Source organism: Ips typographus, linkage group LG10, assembly GCF_016097725.1.
Source record: "Ips typographus isolate SLU linkage group LG10, UJ_Ityp_2.0, whole genome shotgun sequence".
NCBI classification, from domain to species: Eukaryota; Metazoa; Arthropoda; class Insecta; order Coleoptera; family Curculionidae; genus Ips; species Ips typographus.
Window position 1 is genome coordinate 1,816,087 of NC_138431.1, and position 20,272 is coordinate 1,836,358.

The window sequence follows — 20,272 nt, forward strand, 5'->3', positions numbered from 1 at the left end:
TTCGATATTCTTTCTCCACTCTTCCAAAAACCCTGTCTGGGGGCATGAAACTATGACCTCTTATGGGAAAAAATGTTTTATTTCCTTAAAAACTCTAGACTTTTCCAACAAATAGATAAGGACTGTCATCATGGTGCTGTTCTTGTTTTGAGAGGAACAGGAGTCTGAAAATAACTCCAAGATCAACTCATTCTTGCCTTCATCAAACAATGTGTTTTCAAGCTTGCTTAGATAATGGAACAGACCAGAAGCTATTTCGTTGCAGCCTCTACCTGACTGCGTCTCTAACCAAACATAGAAGTTTGTATCTTCTCTGGATTGCTTTTTTGTTGGTGATGTACAATGCCTAGGTTATAAAGCGAAACTTGCCTTGAGTAAAAAACTTCACCAATAGACATTTTTGGTAATGGCTGATTTTGTTGGCAATCGAAACAAACTTTAAATGTATTTTCTTTGTGAGTATTCATCTATTTGAAAAAGGCCTTTGCTCTCATCTTATGAAGTCTGTACTTGGTGAGCAGTTCATTACGTTTTTCCAACAACTTGTTTTTTCTTATATTTACCAGTAACTCCTTACAAATGAAACATGTATCTGAGTGTGGATTTCCAAACCCAAGGTTAAAATTTTCATAAAAAATCTTCTTGTATTTAGCCAAAGAACATTTAAAGTTTGTTGTATCACAAAATATTTTGTACATTTTTTGTATGTTTAACTCAGGAGGTAAGTAGTTTCTTCTGCATTTTTTACGCGAATAGTGATTTTCTCTGCATTTGTAGCTGCTTATGTGTGTCTTTATTGCTTCAGAAATATCCTTATCAATCTGACTCGGTACACGACCTCCCCGATTTTCCACTAATAGTTGTCCGGCGATAAATTTTTTTGAAATACCAGACAGTCTATCTTTACTTGCACCTAAAACATGAGACAAGTTCAGAGGAGCAACAAATTAAGATAATTTTTGAATTACCAGTTATCTTTTGAAATGTGGCAGCACAAACAGCAATATTGCCTCTAGAAGTTCTAATAAAATATTTGACAGAAACTTTTCTATTTCGCCTCAAAACTGTTTCATCTGTAGTTTTTCGCTTAGGTACATCAACTTGCATGAATTTAAGCAGTATTTTATCTTGATCAATTTTTTTTGCGTCATTTGCATATACCATTTCCCTAAAACCTATACAGTCTGTGAAAGTATCCATTCTACTTCGAATCGAAAAATAGTTAACTTACCTAGTATCTCATTTCTTGTTAGTTCTCCTGCATTACAAACAACACCTTTTCTCTTGCCTTCGAAATGATTACATGCGATGTCCGCTTCACTCAACCTCTCTTTTCTAAAACGCGTAATCTTTGGTCTTACTTGAATGCTACTTTCCTTAGAGATACGAAATTTCCTTCCCTTTTTCATGAGTTTTACGTCCTTACTATATTCTCCCGTTATTTGATGCATATTTCAAAATAAAAACACAAAACACGTGGTGATAAGCGTGGTGATTATGTGCACTGGAGCAGAGCTGAAACTGTACTAACGAAGAAAATAAAAGGATTCATTTAAGTAATGCAGGTTCGCTACTTATCGAGTTTTAAAAAAGCGCGCGTAGTTATCGAGTTTTGAAGAACCGCAGAAATTTGTCTATGCTGTACCTCTGGTAGTTACCGTGTTTTCATGAATCTGACGCTACCAGCTGGTCGGGTATTGAATTTTTGTATAGAATCCATGTATAACTCAATTTCGGTAAAAATGTACTTATCGAGTTTCAGAAAAACGGTCCTCAATTGTTGTCAATCATTTCTTCGCATTTCTCCTCCAAGTAAACGTATCTCCGGTCGTTGAGGGCTAAATACGGTTTATGTGGAATATTGACAATGAATTGTTGACCATTAGGCACAGGAACAGCATGCACGCTGAAGTATTGGTATACATCCAGTTCAACAAGTGGAAGCTCAATTATAAAATTCAAATTGGTATTCTTTTGATAGCCTTTCATCTTTACTAATTTCTCGATTAATAGAATATTTTCTATATTTGCAGAAATTGGTATTTTTTTGTCAGTTACAAGATTTTCGATTGACTGAACCTCTTTTAAGAACGCTTTAGGATCCACCATCGAATTATGCATTATATTAAAGTTTAGCAAAGGTTATCGCAATTTCTACTTTATCAAGAACATCATAAATTGATGATATTTGATTGATTAAAATAAAAGTTGTGAAATAGTATCTCAGATTGTCACCGAGAAGTTTTGCTTCTTTAATGCTTTGCTCTATTTCTATTATTCGTGATCTTAAAATTATTTCATTATGCGTAATATTCGATATTAAGCCTTGAAATTTATCAATGGTCGATTCCATTAACGTGATTTGATTAACTGCATCTGATTTTAGTCGGTTTTAATTGAATATCGGAAATAATATTAACTCTTGGTCGAACTTTATTTTCGATATTTTCAATTGTCTCAGATACTAATTCATTTGGTATTAAATTTGGATCAAAAGTGCTGTTTAGAAAATCATTGATATCATTATCAATATTTCCTGGGCTATTTATTAGCTATTCGGTCTCAATGGCATTATTTGGAATCGTAATTCTGGAAAGTGCGTCTGCATTACTATTTAGACTTCCTTTTTTATGAATTATCTCGTAATCGTATTCCTCTAATCGAAGTCGCCATCTTAATAATTTTGAATTAGGTTTTTTTAAGTTGAATAGCCATACGAGTGGTCTATGATCCGTATATATCTTGAATTTTTGTCCGTAAAGGTAAGGGCGAAAATACTTACACGCCCAAACAATTCCCAAAAGTTCCTTTTCTATGGTTGAATATTTTTGTTCAGTTTCGTTAAGAGTTCATCATTCAATCATTAGGTGGGTTTCCTTGAGATAGAACTGCGCCCAATGCAACATTACAAGCGTCCGTAGTGAGAACGAAGGGATGTGAAAAATCTGGATATTTTAATATTGGAGCATTTATAAGTAAATTCTTGAGATGTTCGAATGATTTAATGAAAGAATCAGAGTGAATTAAATTGAAAAACACGTTTTATTAAAGATTGCAAAATCTTTAATAAAACGTCTATAATAGCCAGCCAAACCTAGAAAATATTTTATTTATTTTTGTGTCTTAGGTATTGGAAAGTTTTTTCCAGCGTCGACTTTGTCTGGATTAGGTTTAACTCCGTCATTAGTAATTTTATGTCCTAGATATGCAACCTCTTTATGTAAAAAATCGGACTTATCCAGTTGAACTTTAAAATTAGGTTGACGTAATCGTGTGAAAACTTCACGTAATCGTTCTATATGTTCCTGTAAAGAAACGCTAAAGATGATTATATCATCAAGATAAACCAAGCAAGTTTCATTTTGTAGGCCTCTAAGTACATTATTCATGACTCTTTGGAATGTAGAAGGGGCATTTTTCAAGCCAAAGGGCATACGTTTAAATTCGTAGTGTCCCGTGTCTGTTGAAAAGGCTGTCTTAGGAATGTCAGTGTGTGTAGTTCGATTTGGTGAAAACCATTGGCTAGATCGAGTATCGAAAAGTAATGAGCTTTTCCTAACTTGTCAAGTATATCAGAGATATTTGGCAATGGAAATTTATCATCAATAGTTTTCTCGTTTAATTTCCTATATATGTATATACAGGGTAATTCAAATTCGACCCTCACCATTGGGATCTCGGAAACTATAAGAGATACGAAAAAGTTTAAATTGGGGCAAAGTTGCGTAATGTAAAGCTCAACCAAATGCAGTTTTAAAAATTTCGATTTTCCGAGTACTTCCGAAGATATCCGAAAAAAACTGAAAATTTGATTTTTTGTTTTTATTTATTTCTAATCTTATTTGAAGAGATATTCCAAAACTAAAAGCACCTTTTCATTGCCACTTTTGCTCAGCTATTCGATGATGGATTCAAATTTGCCACACGACGTTTCGTTTTTTGGCAGCCATCATCAACTTTCTTTTTTCTTATGGGCGCCATATTGGATTTTTAGCCCACCAAATAGTACGTTTTATTCTGATTTTCGTGATGTATAATAGTTTATGATTTGCTTCATAAATAACAAAATAATTCAATAAAAACTATTTTTACTTTAGTTATTGGCTTTGAGTTAATGGGCCGTTTTATAAAATGTCATTATTTGACAGTACTTGTCAAACACGATAATTCGGACGATCATTAGAGCTTTTAGAGATTTTACCTTAGTTAGCGTTGTTAATGAGACGTTTTATGAAGATTACTTGGTAGTACTTGTCACACGCAATTGGCCTGAACATACTTAGTCACAAAGGTGTACACGTGACTTAACTTAAACCGGTTTATTCACTCGAAGAGCTTAGGCCACTCGCTACGCTTGTGGACCTAGTTGTTCTTTTCGTGAATAAAAAATGGTTTAAGTCACTTGCTGTATAAATAACTATTAAATCACTCTGAATGACATTCGCCTATTTACAGATGTAAACAAACAAACATCAATGTTACATCTACGGGGCGCGGTGCAAATTTAATAGAACTGTAATTTTAGTTTTTTTTTTTTTAATATAAGAAGTCGAAATTTAATAAAATACTGTATAAGACACGTGACTTAAACCGGTTTATTCACTCGAATAAATATGAATGAATAAAAAATGGTTTGTCACTTACTGTATAAATAACTATAAACTTGCACTTAACATTATACAAAATTGAAATTTAGCAAAAAATGAAGTTCTTAAAATGATGATCTTTCTCTTGGAAACATAAATAAGCCTTTTAAGTTAGAGATAATGCTAACAAATCTCTTTTCTTCTTCAAACCTAAATAGTTCAGCAATGCTTGTATAATAATAACATTTTCTGCGGGGGTTTCTTTTCTAGATACATTTTTAACTATGATTGACGCTCTAATGATCGTCCGAATTATCGTGTTTGACAAGTACTGTCAAATAATGACATTTTTTAAAACGGCCCATTAACTCAAGAAAGTTGATGATGACTGACAGAAAACGAAACGTCGTGTGGCAAATTTGTATCCATCATCGAATAGCTAGGAAAAAGTGGCAATGAAAAGATGCTTTTAGTTTTGGGATATCTCTTCAAATAAGGTTAGAAATAAATAAAAACAAAAAATCAAATTTTCAGTTTTTTTTCGGATATCTCCGGAAGTACTCGGAAAATCAATAATTTTAAAACAGCATTTGGTTGAGCTTTAAATTGTGCAATTTTGCCCCAATTTAAACTTTCTCGTATCTCTTATGGTTTCTGAGATCCCAATGGTGAGGGTCGAATTTGAATTACCCTGTATATAATATTTATCTCACAGTACAAGGCTATCGGCCGCGTGGCCTTTCTGCCCATGGTACATGCGAGAGAAAAAAATAAATAAATTCTGGTACTTAACTAACTTAACAATAATGTCTATATACACTAATATTTACATACATACTAATGTATAATAAACCGCTTACGCAGTTTCTTGATTAGTTCTTCTCTGTTATTGTTCTCTGTCTTGTTTAGTTGGTGTTTGTATTTGAAGGGTGCACGGGAAAAACAAGCTAAGTCAATTTTTGGCCAAATTGAGAAAACATCTTCACCTGATAGACAATAGCGATGCTATACAGGGTCCAAACTTAGTCAGAAGAAAATCGAGCTACGTCGTCTAATAGAACATATTTTAGGATAGACGTACACGGGAATGACCTACTTACCTTTCAATCTTTCTAGTAACTAATTAGTTTAATAATTTTTTATCAATTAAAAACAAACAAGTTTTCAACTAATTATTTTTTGACATACATTTTAATTTATGAATTACCTTGTTTGCTACTTAAGCTTGATGAATTTAATATTTATAATATAAATCTGGTGAAAAACAGGCTAAGTCAAGACCTATTTTTGTATCTTCTTCAACAAAAACCTTGTAATTATTATACTAAATAAAAAAGCATGCTGCTTTATATATAAAAAAATATTTATGTTTCTAATGCCTATAGGTGACCAGTTAACAACGATTTTAGAGATAAAACTGCTGTACTCAAAAACTTCAAAATTTGACTTAGCTTGTTTTTCCCGTGCACCCTTCATTTGTTTATTATGTGGTCGTGCGTTGTAATAGGTGTATGAACTCGGCTGTGTGCCGTAACTCGTTGTATGAGTGCGTGCACTTGCATCTGTTGCACTTCAAAGGCTTTCTACAGCAGGAATAGGTGGTGGCGGTTTGCTTTTTATTATACTGAAGATGCGCCCCAGAAAGTGCACAAACCTGTTTACCATCAGACGCTCGTATGTTGAATGGTCTCCAGTTATCAGTCGTATCATAAGCGTGGGCGCCCCTCTTTGTCTCGATATGATTCTTTTACATAATCTTATTTGAGGGTAAATACTCTTCAGGTGGTCAGAAAACATCTTGTCGGTAATGTCAAGATCGACACCCGATGTTCCGGTTGGTGGTTGTTGTTGGTGATGACGTATTGTTGCTTTTTTGGACTTTGAACGATGTTATCATGCCACGTTGTTTGAGAAGCTCAAGAGATTTGGTTGTTGTTTCCTCATCGTTGGTTTTAATAAGGAAATTCGACTCTTGTTTTATGATAATGTCCTTGTTAGATTGGTTGATTTCTTCCCATTTGACGGCAAGTTGCACTCTCGTTAAAGTTGGTGGTGAGGTGACGTAAAACGTCAATTTAAATGTTGGGTTCCTAAATTGGTGGTTGGTCGTAACCATTGATGAAGGAGAGGGTGAAGTTTGAGTGGAGGTTTTTTCCCTGTTGGTTGTAGCTCGTGTTGCAGGTTTTTCTAAAGCCGGTCTTTTAAGGTGCTGAGTAGGGGTTGTAGGGTTTGACGATGAGGGGGTAGAGTTTGGTTTCCTCCCCCTTTTTTTAGTTTTCGGCTTTGTAAAGCCATCGTCCTGGGAGACCAAGTCCGACTCGGACTGCGAACTCCCAGGGTACATGCTATTTTTGCACGAACCCTGTATATCCCATCAGTGCCGTGTTCAGATAGTTAGAATTCCTTTCTATAGCTAAGCCGATATCAGTAAAAAAAATGTTTTGATTCGCTTGCACTAGCACGTCCGTTCCCTATCAAGGCAGCAACTTCCTATAATCGATAACTATGCGCCATTTTCTTTTACCAGATGCGTCCATTTTCTTTGGTACTACCCAAATGGGGCTAGTCCATGGTGAATTTGAATGTTGTATTATTCCATCATTTAACATTTTAGTTATATGAGAATGGACTTCCTGCTGATGTACGGCGGGATAACGAAAAGTTTTTGTAGAAAGTGGAGTTTTGTCAGTCAAATTAATTTTGTGTTTGATTTGATTTGTAAATGTTAATGGAATTTTTTAACAATAGAAAATGTCTCTAAATTCATAACAAAGATCTCTAATAGCTTTGTATTCTTCTTTGTTACAGTGTGAGAGTCTCAATTTTTTTAAATTTTGTTTTTGTGCATTTTCAAAGTGTCTGTTAATTTCTGTGTCTGTTTCCATTTTTTCGAAAAAATTTATTTCAGTTTCATTAATGGTTTATACATCGAAAGGTTGAAAAATTTGAATTTTTATCAGATTGTCACAAGGATTAACAATAGTTGTTAATGCGTGAAAATTGTTAATTGACACTAATGCATTTGGCAGTTCTCCATTTCCAAAATTTTGATAATTTAGAATACTAATGCCATTACTTTGTTTTACAGGTATTTCAACTTTTTGACAAGTTCTTTTGGTGTCTCTAATAGAAGATTTTTCAAGTCTACGTTTGCTTCAGTGTTTTTTAAAAAATCAATTCCTAAAAGGCCATCGTATTCCGGCGAAAAATCAAAGAGATAAAACTTATGATTTCCTGGGGAATTGAAAGATGGAAAAATTGGAATTTCAGCAACTTTATTGTGAATTGACTTAGCGTGAGCTGATCGAACAGCAAAAGGTTCATTTGATATTGAATGTGGATACATTCCATAAGCTAATTCGGGTTTTATAAAACTTTTTCCACTTCCAGTGTCGATAAGAAAGTAAGAATTAATTTCGTGTAAAAATATTGTTATTAAATCAGGATTAACATAGTTGTTCACGTTAACTACTATATTGGGGGATTGTTGATAGCAATTGAATCAACTCTACCTGGTTTATATTGGATTTCGTAACTATATTCCTCAAGTTTGAGTCGCCATTGAAGAAGTCTACTGCTTGGATTTTTGCAATTGAAAGCCATGTAAGTGGACGATGGTCGGTGAGAATTAAGAATTTCCTACCATATAAATAAAGACGGAAATGTTGTACAGCCCAGACAATAGCTGTAAGTTTTTTTTCAATTGTTGAATAATTAAATTCAGCTTTATTTAAAGTTCTTGAAGGATATGCTATTGGAAGATCCTTGCCAATTTCACCTTGAGAAAGAATTACGCCAATCGCATAATTGGAGGCGTCGGTTGTTAAGATGAAATCTCTATTGAAGTCGGGGTATTGAAGTATCGGAGTAGTTGAGAGAACATTTTTAAAGTACTCGAATGAACTTTCTTGTTCAGAAGACCAAACAAAAGCGGTATCTTTCTTTAACAGATTAGTTAAGGTTTTCGCATGTTGTTAGACCGGCACCGGAAGCGCGAGCAGAATGCAAAGCGTACCAGGGCTGTGAAAATCCTGGTCCGGGAGGCCAAGTTACTCACGGCCGCCTACCAGCGGGTACCGACCCGACCAGTACCGGCCAGAAAACAAGCCCCCAAGAGGCCCTCTCCGGAAGGGTCTCCTATCCGGTGGCCATCCCCTATACCGCGGATGCTGTCGCCAATTCCGGACACCCCACCACGCCAACCGGTCCCGGACGAGGTCCCGGAAAGGGGCGATACTGCAACCGCCCCGACAGCCGTGGGGGATTATATCCAAGGCCATCCAAACCCTGATAGTTGGGAGCCATGGGTGGTCGGGGCCCTACGGGCATTGAGGCCACAGGGCGTGCAGGGCCGAGTGCGCCGAAAGCTCCCCGTGTCCGGCGGCGGTTGGGTCCGAGTAACCCTACCGAAACCCTAATTCCCCTTCCCCTTGTCCTTTTGGTTGTTTTTTTTTAGTATATACCGTTTAGTTGTTATTTTACGTCCGTTGAATAAAGTTTGTTTTAGTACCGTTTCGCCTCGCTTTTGTGAAAACAAGCTGAATGGGGTATTCCGGGTATTATAGTATATTGTTCGCAGGTAACCGTCATGACCAACACCACCGAACAATTAGCCCAGGAGTTGGCCGAGGTCCTGGCTGTCGCCCTGCCCAGAGGTCTGAAACCGGCTGTCGAGGGGGAAGATCCCTTGAAAACAATACCGGACCAACCAGTCGGCCCGGTACCGTTTACCTTACTCCGGCATGAGTGGACGAGGCTGAGTCGGGCTGCCCTCTTCATCCCGGTGGGACCGGACACCTGCTGGCGTTGCGGGGAACATGGGCACAGCCGGCAGGGATGCCCAGCGCAGAACGCCGCCATCCTGTTTTGTTCAGGGTGTGGGAGGCTGGGAATCCTCTCTCGTACCTGCACGTGCTCTCCGCCTCCGCCTCCGACCCGACTACTGACCCCAGCTCAATACAGGACGGCTGAGCCGTACCTAATCCGGATACGGAACGCCGACGCTGGCGGGAATTCAGCGTTGGCGTGCCGCTGTACCTTCTGTAGATAAGTTGTTACCGTTATCTAGAGCTTAGGCCACCGCATTATTTTAGTTTTCCGCATTGTTGTGGTGTTCCACGTTATTTTAGTTGACCGCCTTATTTTAGTGTGCCACGTTAAGTTAGTTTTCCGCATTGCTGCGGTGTTCCACGTTATTTTAGTTGACCGCCTTATTTTAGTGTGCCACGTTAAGTTAGTTTTCCGCATTGTTGTGGTGCTCCACGTTGCTTTAGTTTTCCGCCTTACTATGGTATTTCACGTCATTTTAGTTTTCCGCATCATGTTGGGTTTTTTTTTACGTTATACTTTCATAATTGAATAAAGGTGGTTTTAAGGGAAGCCGGGGTACTTTTATTCTTTAGCATTAGGAAAAAAAAACAGCGATCAAGTAACTGTTTTTTTCCGAAAGAAGGAGGGGTGTGTAACGAAGCGTTTAAATTCGTTACTAATTTCCACTGAACGGGTGGAACTGTGCACCGTGGATTATTGTAAATACGCTTCTGTGTGCGGTTTGACGAAATTGTGGAGGGGGTAAGCCTCGAGCAACGTACCGATCGGAACTGTGGCGCTCCTGTGTTGTGCGGCGGCGGCCCCCACCACCGACGCGTCATTGTAGTGGGGGCCCGGCGATTAGTATAAATGTAGCTCCGTAGCACTAAGCCGGCAGTCTTGCACCGCCTTCGCAAGACTCTCTCTCCGATATACCGAACCGAACCGTTCCGTCCGTCCGTAACCGTAAGTACCGTGGCTTGGTGGCGTAGGGTCGCCGGGCTTGCTCGTCATGTAGGCGCATGTCGCATGATGCCCCCTTTTCCCTGTGTTCTGGCGTATGATCGGAGCACGTCCTTCACCCTTCTTTACCCCCCTGTTGGCGTAGGGTCGCAGGGATACCTGGTCGTACAGGCGCATGTCGCACGACGCTCCTTTACCCTGTGTTCTGGCGCATGGTCGAACACATCCGTTCCCCTCCTGTTCCCCCTGTTGGCGTAGGGTCGCAGGGTTACCTGGTCATGTTGGCGTAGTTCGCATGACATATTTTCCCCCACCGTAACACGTTTTGGCGTATGGTCGAACGTGGTCCTGTCCCGAACCGAGTATGGCGTAGTGTCGTGCAGACGTTCGTCCTGTTCTTTCTTAAGGTAGTTCTCACCAAAGCGAGACGGCCGCCGAACATTGCCGCGTTAGTTTTAGGCACCGTAGGTTAAGCATGCGCTCGCTAGGATAAGACCGGGAGTTTAAGGTTAAGGGGTACTTTTTAAGTTTCTTGCACCGTGCGGAGTTTTAGATTTGTTTTAAGTTTCACCGTATGGTAACTTTCCCGAATAAAGAGAGTTGTTTTGTTACCGGTTTGTTTTACTCATCCTTGCGGAGCTCACAAACCCAGTAACTTCGTTCTCCACTGTTTAAAAGCCGCCCGAAGGCAATCGTGTTCCTACTGGCACGTAACGACTCAGTAGGTGGCGCCCGAGTTTAGAGCCGGTAATTAGAAGGATTTTAAAAACGCGTCACAACATCAAACTAATAACTTTAGTGAGATAAGCGTTAGGTTATTCAAGGATATAGTACTCTCAAGGAATAAGGCATATAATGCCGTTGCATTAGTTGATTTCTGTTGCACCGCAATGGAAGAGTATTATTTGCGAAGATCTAAAAAGGTATTTGGAAAAAATAAAATATTTACCAAAACAAGACATTCGACAATTGTCTAACGATTTATTTTCTGTTCCGAGCGAAAAAGCAGAACAAACGTATGATGTAGACATTTCAAACGGGTTTTGCAGCTGTTCAGTAGGAAGACTAGGCTCTTTTTGTAAGCACCAGGCAGGGGTTCTACATTACTTTCAGAGAGCATCTTTAAATGCTCCAAGCTGTAGTACAGAATCAAGATACTTAATGACTCAACTAGCTTTTGGAGAAAATGTACAGCCGAAGGAGTTTTATATGCCATTTACAAATGAAAAGCTAAATGAAACTATTACTGAAGTTCCTGAGTGTTCAGATATTAATCTGCTACCCAAGAATGATACGACGAATTGTCAAGATTTCACTGAAAACCAAGAGATTAATCGCAAGGAAGGTACAAAATAATTTTATCAGGTACATCATCCCCGTCTAGAAAGAAGTTACAATATAAAATATTTACCAAACTTAAGGTACGTTTTCCACTTATGCGGTAGTAGATTAAGATTTTTACAGCCTCTGAAGATGAGCATCTATATGCTCGAAACATGTCAGGCGTTTTAACTTTCACCTCAGTTTGAGGGTCTAATAAATATATTGTAGAGAAGGTTGCGTATTTTTTTACCCCTTCCGCACCTCCACTGCGAGTAACATACTACTATTAGGACTACTACTTCACTCCGTAAAAATATGAGTTTTAATGTCCCAACCAATATCATTGGATCATGCCTCATGTCACGTGAAAAAGATTGATATTATATTTCTTTCTCAAAGAGTGTTTCAAACACGTTCTAAGTTAACATATACATTAAAAAACATTAAAAAAAAATTAATTATTAGAACTTTAAAAAAGTTCATTATAAGAACTTTTTTAAAGTTCTAATAATAAACATTCTGGCTCGTTCTTCGAACACACTATAACTAACGTAAATGGTCTGGCATACAAGGACGAAACTTTGGCCTAAGTATGCCATGGATGGGAATTAAACTGCGTAGCTTTATTATACTAAAAACTAAAATACAAATATTGAGATATATATTTTATCTTAGAAACTTGATAACACGAAAAAACTAACAAAAAAAAAAACGTCTTACCCTACTGAGATCTTTACAATCACAGAACATTTGCCTAGCCATATGAAGACTAGATCCAACTTACAAACTATTTGAGAAATAGCCGAATAATATTAAACCTAATAGGAACTAAATTAATACATCGATGTACCAAATAGGTTACCCCGCTTCTGTACCACGTTGGTCACGCTTCCAGAACAATCTAAGAGCTTTCAAGACTGTCTAAAAATTTCTAGAAGCCTTTAGTAATTTCCACAAGATTCTGGACCAATCTAAAAACGTTCAAACGTTTCCAAAACAACCCAAAAGCTATCCAAACTCTCTAGAAGCTTCCAAAATCGTCTAAAAACTCTCTAAGAAGCTTCCAGACATTTGTAGAAGCTTCCAAAAGCTTCTAGATTATTTTTTACACGCTTTTTAACTAAACGTAATAGAAAAAGACTGACTACGCCATTGGATTCTACGTCAAAACTTCTACCGGAAACCGTTTTTCCTTTTTTGATAACTTTAATAGCAAATGAAATACAAAGGAGGTTCCAAAATGACCATTTTTCAAAAACCCCCCGTATCTGAACATAACGACAAGAACATAAAAAAAGTCAACGTGTTTTAACCGATTTCAGCTGAATACCTAACAAAAAATTCAAAAACGTTTCATTACATCCGGAGATTTCCGACAAAAACCGAAAAAGTCAAATTTCTATTTGTTTTTTACCACTTTATTAATGATTATTTTGGAATTTACTCCGGATGTAATAAAAAATTTTGAATTTTTTTTTGCCAAATTATTTAGCAATAAAATGAGCAACGTTGCCTCAATGAATTTGTAACACCCTGTATACCAGGTGTCCAAGAGCACCCTGGACATAGGAGATTGGGAATATTGAGATGTGGGAAACGGAATTGATTTTTTTGCGCCTGTACAGGGTGCATTTTCGATAGTTTTACGGGGTACAGAGAAAACGGTAATAGATAGAAAAAAAGTAGCATACGTGTTCTGATCTCTTTATCTGAGCTGAGATGACTGGCGAAAAGTAGGCTGTGCAAACTTCTTTTGTTTCAAAGATACGGGGGGTTTTTGAAAAATGGTCATTTTGGAACCTCCTTTGTATTTCATTTGCTATTAAAGTTATCAAAAAAGGAAAAACGGTTTCCGGTAGAAGTTTTGACGTAGAATCCAATGGCGTAGTCAGTCTTTTTCTATTACGTTTAGTTAAAAAGCGTGTAAAAAATAATCTAGAAGCTTTTGGAAGCTTCTACAAATGTCTGGAAGCTTCTTAGAGAGTTTTTAGACGATTTTGGAAGCTTCTAGAGAGTTTGGATAGCTTTTGGGTTGTTTTGGAAACGTTTGAACGTTTTTAGATTGGTCCAGAATCTTGTGGAAATTACTAAAAGCTTCTAGAAATTTTTAAACAGTCTTGAAAGCTCTTAGATTGTTCTGGAAGCGTGGCCAACGTGGTACAGAAGCGGGGTAGCCTATTTGGTACATCGATGTATTAATTTAGTTCCTATTAGGTTTAATATTATTCGGCTATTTCTCAAATAGTTTGTAAGTTGGATCTAGTCTTCATATGGCTAGGCAAATGTTCTGTGATTGTAAAGATCTCAGTAGGGTAAGACGTTTTTTTTTTGTTAGTTTTTTCGTGTTATCAAGTTTCTAAGATAAAATATATATCTCAATATTTGTATTTTAGTTTTTAGTATAATAAAGCTACGCAGTTTAATTCCCATCCATGGCATACTTAGGCCAAAGTTTCGTCCTTGTATGCCAGACCATTTACGTTAGTTATAGTGTGTTCCACACTCAACTGTGTTTTAAGTGTTTTGTATCTGTTACATTTGTTTCAATACATTTCCTTCAAAGAACGTAAATGTGTTTTGATTTCAAATTGTAGGACCTCGCTGCGCTCGCCCTACAAACATTTATTCGTTACACAAAATCGATCTTTTTGTAACTGGTTACATAAATAGCTATTATTCTCAACGTTTGTTAAACGAATTTCATTTATTTACCTAGTATTTTGTCTAATAAATGAATCATACCAGTTAAAAGTTGTCGATTAATAGCATCCGAAACGAAAGAAGTGAATCAAGAACCAGCAGCAATAGCAAGTGTGTTGGAACAATTAGCTTTCCACACAAATAAGCAGAAATCAAAACATTTTGGTCCTTCGACAGCCAAATATTAGTCAAGTTAAACGTGAGTCTGTTCCATTTTCCTATTTAACCGCTACTTAGTGGCTGTTTTTATGTGTAGGAGTATAAACAAATCGTATTTTAGCCATCTATACCTAAACGTGTAATCTAAGCTTTAAAACAATCAGAAAACAGTAGGTGTGGTGGAATCTAGTGTCTCCTATAAACATAAAATGGCGGCAATTGAAACATTATTTAGGAAAAGGGCTTCAGTAAAAGCAAAGTTGACCATTTTCAGCAATTTTCTAGTTCAACTAGAAACAAAGTATGCAGATCGAAAGATAACCGATGAGTTTGAGGTTGAACAACTAGAGTCACGCGTTGAACGCTTTGTAAGCATCTTAGATGAGTTTGAAGACATTCAATCTCAGATAGAGGAGTTGTGTGATGAAAATGGCTTAGATACACAGCTCAGTGAACGTGAATCATTTGACTCCAAATATCATAACTTGTATAGCCGAGCTAAAACCTTGCATAAACAGAATTTAACTAAGAATGTGGATGGTGCTGTTTCAATTTGTTCAGGTTCTCTAAACAATATTAATCTAAGCTCAAATTTAAACCATCTAAAGTTACCTCCTATTCATATTTCCACCTTTAATGGTGAATATGATAAATGGATTGAGTTTATAGATACTTTTAACTCATTAATACACTTGAATGATTCTTTGCCTCCCATTCACAAGTTTCACTATCTAAGGGCATTCATAGGGCAACGTGTAGCAGAAATTATAGCTAGTTTAGAGTTTTCAACAGATAACTATGATGTTGCTTGGGATTTAATATGCAGCAGATTTAATAATGACAAGTCTTTTTTCAAAGTTGGATGATGTGACCTTGAGATATTGGGAAACTGAAAAGGCATTATTGCCAAATGCTGACTTAGAAGCAATTTTTTCTTTTTCTCAAAAAGCGCAGTGATTTGTTGGAAACTTTAGAATCAAGTAAACATGTTTCAGCTAGTAGTGATTCATTTAAGAAAACTTATGCAAATCGTATGCAGTTAAACAAAGACCGACATAAGCAGCAAAATGAAAGTCGAAGCTTTTTAAATACTAACACTGTATGTTCATTTTGTAAAGAAAATCATTACATTCAAGATTGCAGTAAATTTGTGCAGCTAACAGTTAAGGAACGAAATGATCAAGCTATTAAGATACGTCTTTGCTTTAACTGCCTACGAAGTAACCACATTATCAAGCAATGTGTCGCCAGTTCATGTAGAATTTGTAAGGGGCGTCATCATACACTTTTACACATTGAAAAAGAGCCAATCCCAACTTCTAGTAACTTGAATCCAGCCAGTATGGGCGTCGAGCTTGTTTGTGAAAATAATAGAATAGATTGTACAGAAAACAATGTAAATTTAACAACTAATCTGCTGGCACAATGTAATCAAGTTTTTCTTTCCACTGTTTTGGTTCAAGTCTTTGATCGAAATAACCATCCAGTAACACTTCGAGCACTTCTTGATGCAGTGTAAAGGTAGTAAATGATACTCCGGCAAGTTCCCTGTATTCAATATATATTTGCTGAATAAATCGCTTATATTTATCGTACTCTATTATGCCTACTCATACAATATAATATAGGTTGCTGTGTATACATAAAATACTTATAATAGCGAACCGATTGATGCAATACGATTAATAAGAATACTTAGCTATGCATGTCAATGAACTATTACAACTTCAACTAACTATGTTACAGCAGGCTCACAAAGCAGTTTTGTAACATTGAATGTTTTAAACAAATTAGGGATTTCTTGTGAACCAGTAAATATACGTGTTGGTGGTTTGAATGGAAGCGAGTCAAAAGTATCAGGTAAAGCAAGTTTTCTTGTACAATCACAAATAAGCAACTTTTCTACGAAAATTTCATGTTTGGTAGTGCCCCACATAACAGGATGCCTACCAAACTTTCGAATAGACCCAAGCATATTACAAATACCTAATAACATTAAATTAGCAGATCCACAGTTTAGTGTATCCAGATCCATAGACATGCTTTTAGGTGCAGATTGTTTTTGGGACTTAATTTGTGTTGGACAGATCAAATTAGGAAATTCAGGGCCGTATTTACAAAAGACAAAACTCGGGTGGATAGTAGCTGGACAAATAGCTTCAATTAGCACTAACTTAGTTCAATGCAATTTAAGCAGGAGCATCGATATTGACAAAGGGTTAACTCGTTTTTGGGAACTAGAGGAAGTAGAAACTTCAAAGCCGCTTTCCCAGAATGAGAAACTTTGTGAAGTACATTTTCAAAATACCTTTAAACGAGACAAAGACGGACATTTTTTAGCTACTATACCTCTCAAAGATGACCCTGGTAGATTAGGAGACTCGTTTGAAACCGCTAAAAAGCGTTTCATAAACTTAGAGCGTAGATCTCAGGGACGATCACTTTAAACAAGAATATCATACGTTTATCACCGAATATCAAACGTTAGGTCATATGAGTAAGGTTGATAGTCCCCATCTAGGCAATTACAATTATTATATGCCTCATCATGGAGTGGTTAAGGAAAGGAGTTCAACAACTAAGCTTCGAGTGGTCTTCGACGCTTCATGTCCTAGTAGTAGCGGAATCAGTCACAATGATTTACAGCTGGTTGGTCCTACTATACAATCTGATTTATTTTCCGTTCTAATCAGTTTTCGTCAGCATACTATAGTAGTATGCTGACGAAAAAATGTATAGAATGTGTCGAGTAGTAAAGGAGCAGAGACCATTACAGCACATACTTTGGAGAGACAACTCGGACGAGCCTATTGGAGTTTACGAGTTGAATACTGTAACATAGGGTACCGCGTCCGCTGCCTTCTTGGCAATCAGGTGTTTGTTTCAACTAGGAATAGAAACTGAAGTAAGTCATCCTAAGGCTTCAAAAATCATTAAGCGGAACTTTTATGTAGACGACTTACTCATGGGCGCCGACACAGAAGAAGAACCCATTCTTCTGGCTAACGAGATATCTGTCATTCTTTCAAAGGCAGGCTTTCATTTAAGAAAGTGGGCTAGCAATTCTATTCGCGTTTCTCAGGGATTTCAGACTGGAGATCAAAGAGAGATCATTGATTTTGGCAACAATGAAAATACTAAAACCCTGGGTATGTTTTGGAACGGCCATGATGATTACTTTTTTTATAATATCACTAACAAGTTTAGCAAGAATGTCACCAAGCGTCATGTTCTTTCCGAAATATCACAAATATTTGACCCTTTGGGACTCTTGAGCCCTTGTATTATTAGAGCAAAATTGTTGTTACGGGACATTTGGTTAGAAAAGTTGGACTGGGATCATTCTTTAACGCAGCCTCTACATACAAGATGGCTAAACTTTCGTGACAACCTTCATACTTATAAAATAATTAACTAACATAATTAAATAACTTGAAAATACCCAGACAAATTACTTGTAGAAACGTAATTCGTAATGAAATACACGGGTTTTGTGACGCCTCTTCTCAAGCATATGGAGCGTGTGTGTACTTAAAGTCATGGAATAACCCCCCCTTAAAACTCAAAGCATTCCTAGACTTGAATTAAATGGTGCTCTTCTTTTGGCAAATCTAGTCACTAAAATACTTAATTCACTCGACATATCCATCGACAGAATCGTGTTGTGGACTGATTCCACCATCGTCTTAGGTTGGCTTCGCATGGAGCCAAATCAACTGCAAGTTTTTGTGGCAAATCGAATCTCTATGATTTTAGAACTTACCCAGGTTAGCAGCTGGCGTCATGTACCAACAGCAGATAATCCAGCCGATTGTGTTTCACGTGGCATTAGTTGTCAAGAGCTTTTATTTTTCAATACTTATTGGGAGGGACCCAACTGGCTTTTACTGTCAGAAGAACATTGGCCTCAAACTCTTCCTACTGCTCGTGATTTACCTGAGTTGCGTAAGGTTGCAATCTTACTCAACATAAACTTAGTAACTGATAGCATAGATTTTACGCGATATTCATCTTTGACCAAATTAGAACGTGTAATTGCCTGCTGTATTAGGTTCATAAGGAACTGTTCAAAACAAAAGATAGATAGAACCTTCGGATGTTTGCGGGCAACTGAAATTAAAGAAGCTTCACTGGTTTTGGCAGGTCTTTCTCAAAAGCAAACTTTCGGTGAAGAAATAGTTGCACTAGCCTCCGGCAATGACATCAATCCTAAAAGCAAGTTAATGCCACTTAGTCCGTTTTTAGATCATCAGGGTATACTAAGAGTAGGTGGTAGATTGGCCAATGCGAATCTTAAATATGCTAAAAAACATCCTATTATTCTTAGTTCGAAGCATCGGATTACAAAAATGCTTTTTGAACGTGAACATATCCGACTACTTCATAGTGGGCCACAACTTACACTTTCATCAGTACGTCAGAGTTACTGGCCGTTATTAGGTCGAAGTTTAACCCGATAAACCATTCACAAGTGTATAAGATGTTATCGAGCGCGGCCAAAAAACTTGACACCTGTCATGGGTAATTTACCTTCAGAGCGCATTGAACCAGCACCACTATTTTATAATACAGCCGGAGACTACGCCGGTCCGTTTCTCATAAAAGACCGAAATGGTCGAGGATGTAAGGTTAGTAAGGCTTACATTAGTGTTTTTGTCTGTTTTGCCACTAAGGCAATACATCTCAAACTTGTTTCGGACTTTACAACCGAAGCCTTCTACTCTCCAAAGGCTCTGAGGCGTTTTGTTTGGAGACGTGGAAAACCATGTAAAATGCACTCGGACAATGGCACTAATTTTGTTGGTGCAAGCGCAGAATTGAAGCGTTTAGCAGCCTTTTTTAATAAAAACGGCTCTGCTCTTACTGAAATTCTGGAAAACGAAAGAATTTCTTGGTGTTTTATTCCACCTCGCGGGCCTCATTTTGGCGGATTGTGGGAGGCGGGAGTAAAGTCCGCTAAATCACACCTACTGCGCGTAGCAGGAAACGCGATACTCACTTATGAGCAATTTTATACTCTGCTCGTACAGATAGAAGCAGTCTTAAACTCACGTCCTTTGTTCCCCCTCTCTAACGACCCCAACGACCTGACTCCCATAACTCCGGCTCACTTTTTAATTGGCCGACCATTAATGGCTGCACCAGATGTCAATTTACACGATGTTCGTGAAAGCCGTCTGAATCATTATCAACGTATACAGCAACTTCAACAACACTTTTGGAGGCGATGGTCCACCGAATACCTAACCGAATTGCAATGTCGCAACAAATGGACCAAAAGGGTTTGCCCTATTGCTATCAATGACCTGGTTGTGATTATCGAAGACAAACCACCTTTAAAATGGGCATTGGGACGGATAGTTTCTCTTCATCCCGGCACTGATGGAATCACAAGAGTAGTCACCGTAAGGACTGCGGGAGGAGTCCTCAAGAGGCCTGTAGCCAAATTATGCAAACTTCCAGTCGAGTTTGAAAGAGGAGCCTTTCAAGGCGGGGGCGATGTTAACGCCGAAAATATTCATAAGAAGTGAAGTGTCAGTGTTTGGATCTAACCCTAAAAAACAAACTTGTGGAGCGACGGTGTGAACTTAACCGTACTCTGTAGCGACAACAACAAAAAAAAGCGTGTAAAAAATAATCTTTATTCTCAACGTTTGTTAATCGTATTTCATTTATTTACCTAGTATTTTGTCTAATAAATGAATCATACCAGTTAAAAGTTGTCGATTAAT

At 37.5% G+C, this 20,272-nt stretch overlaps 1 protein-coding gene and 1 long non-coding RNA gene across 2 annotated transcripts; one reads left to right on the forward strand and one right to left on the reverse strand.

The window, feature by feature from the left end:
• Positions 1-334: 334 nt before the first annotated feature.
• On the reverse strand, positions 335-1,764 carry LOC145734840 (uncharacterized). Its single transcript, XR_014179520.1, has 3 exons — positions 1,232-1,764; positions 969-1,175; positions 335-913 (listed from the first exon to the last, which is right to left on the reverse strand). It is a non-coding gene; the product is annotated as an uncharacterized LOC145734840 (long non-coding RNA).
• Positions 1,765-19,312: 17,548 nt separating this feature from the next.
• On the forward strand, positions 19,313-20,071 carry LOC145734982 (uncharacterized). Its single transcript, XM_081988669.1, has one exon. It carries the CDS (start codon positions 19,313-19,315, stop codon positions 20,069-20,071), a length of 759 nt encoding a protein of 252 aa, XP_081844795.1.
• The last annotated feature ends 201 nt before the right edge of the window (positions 20,072-20,272 follow it).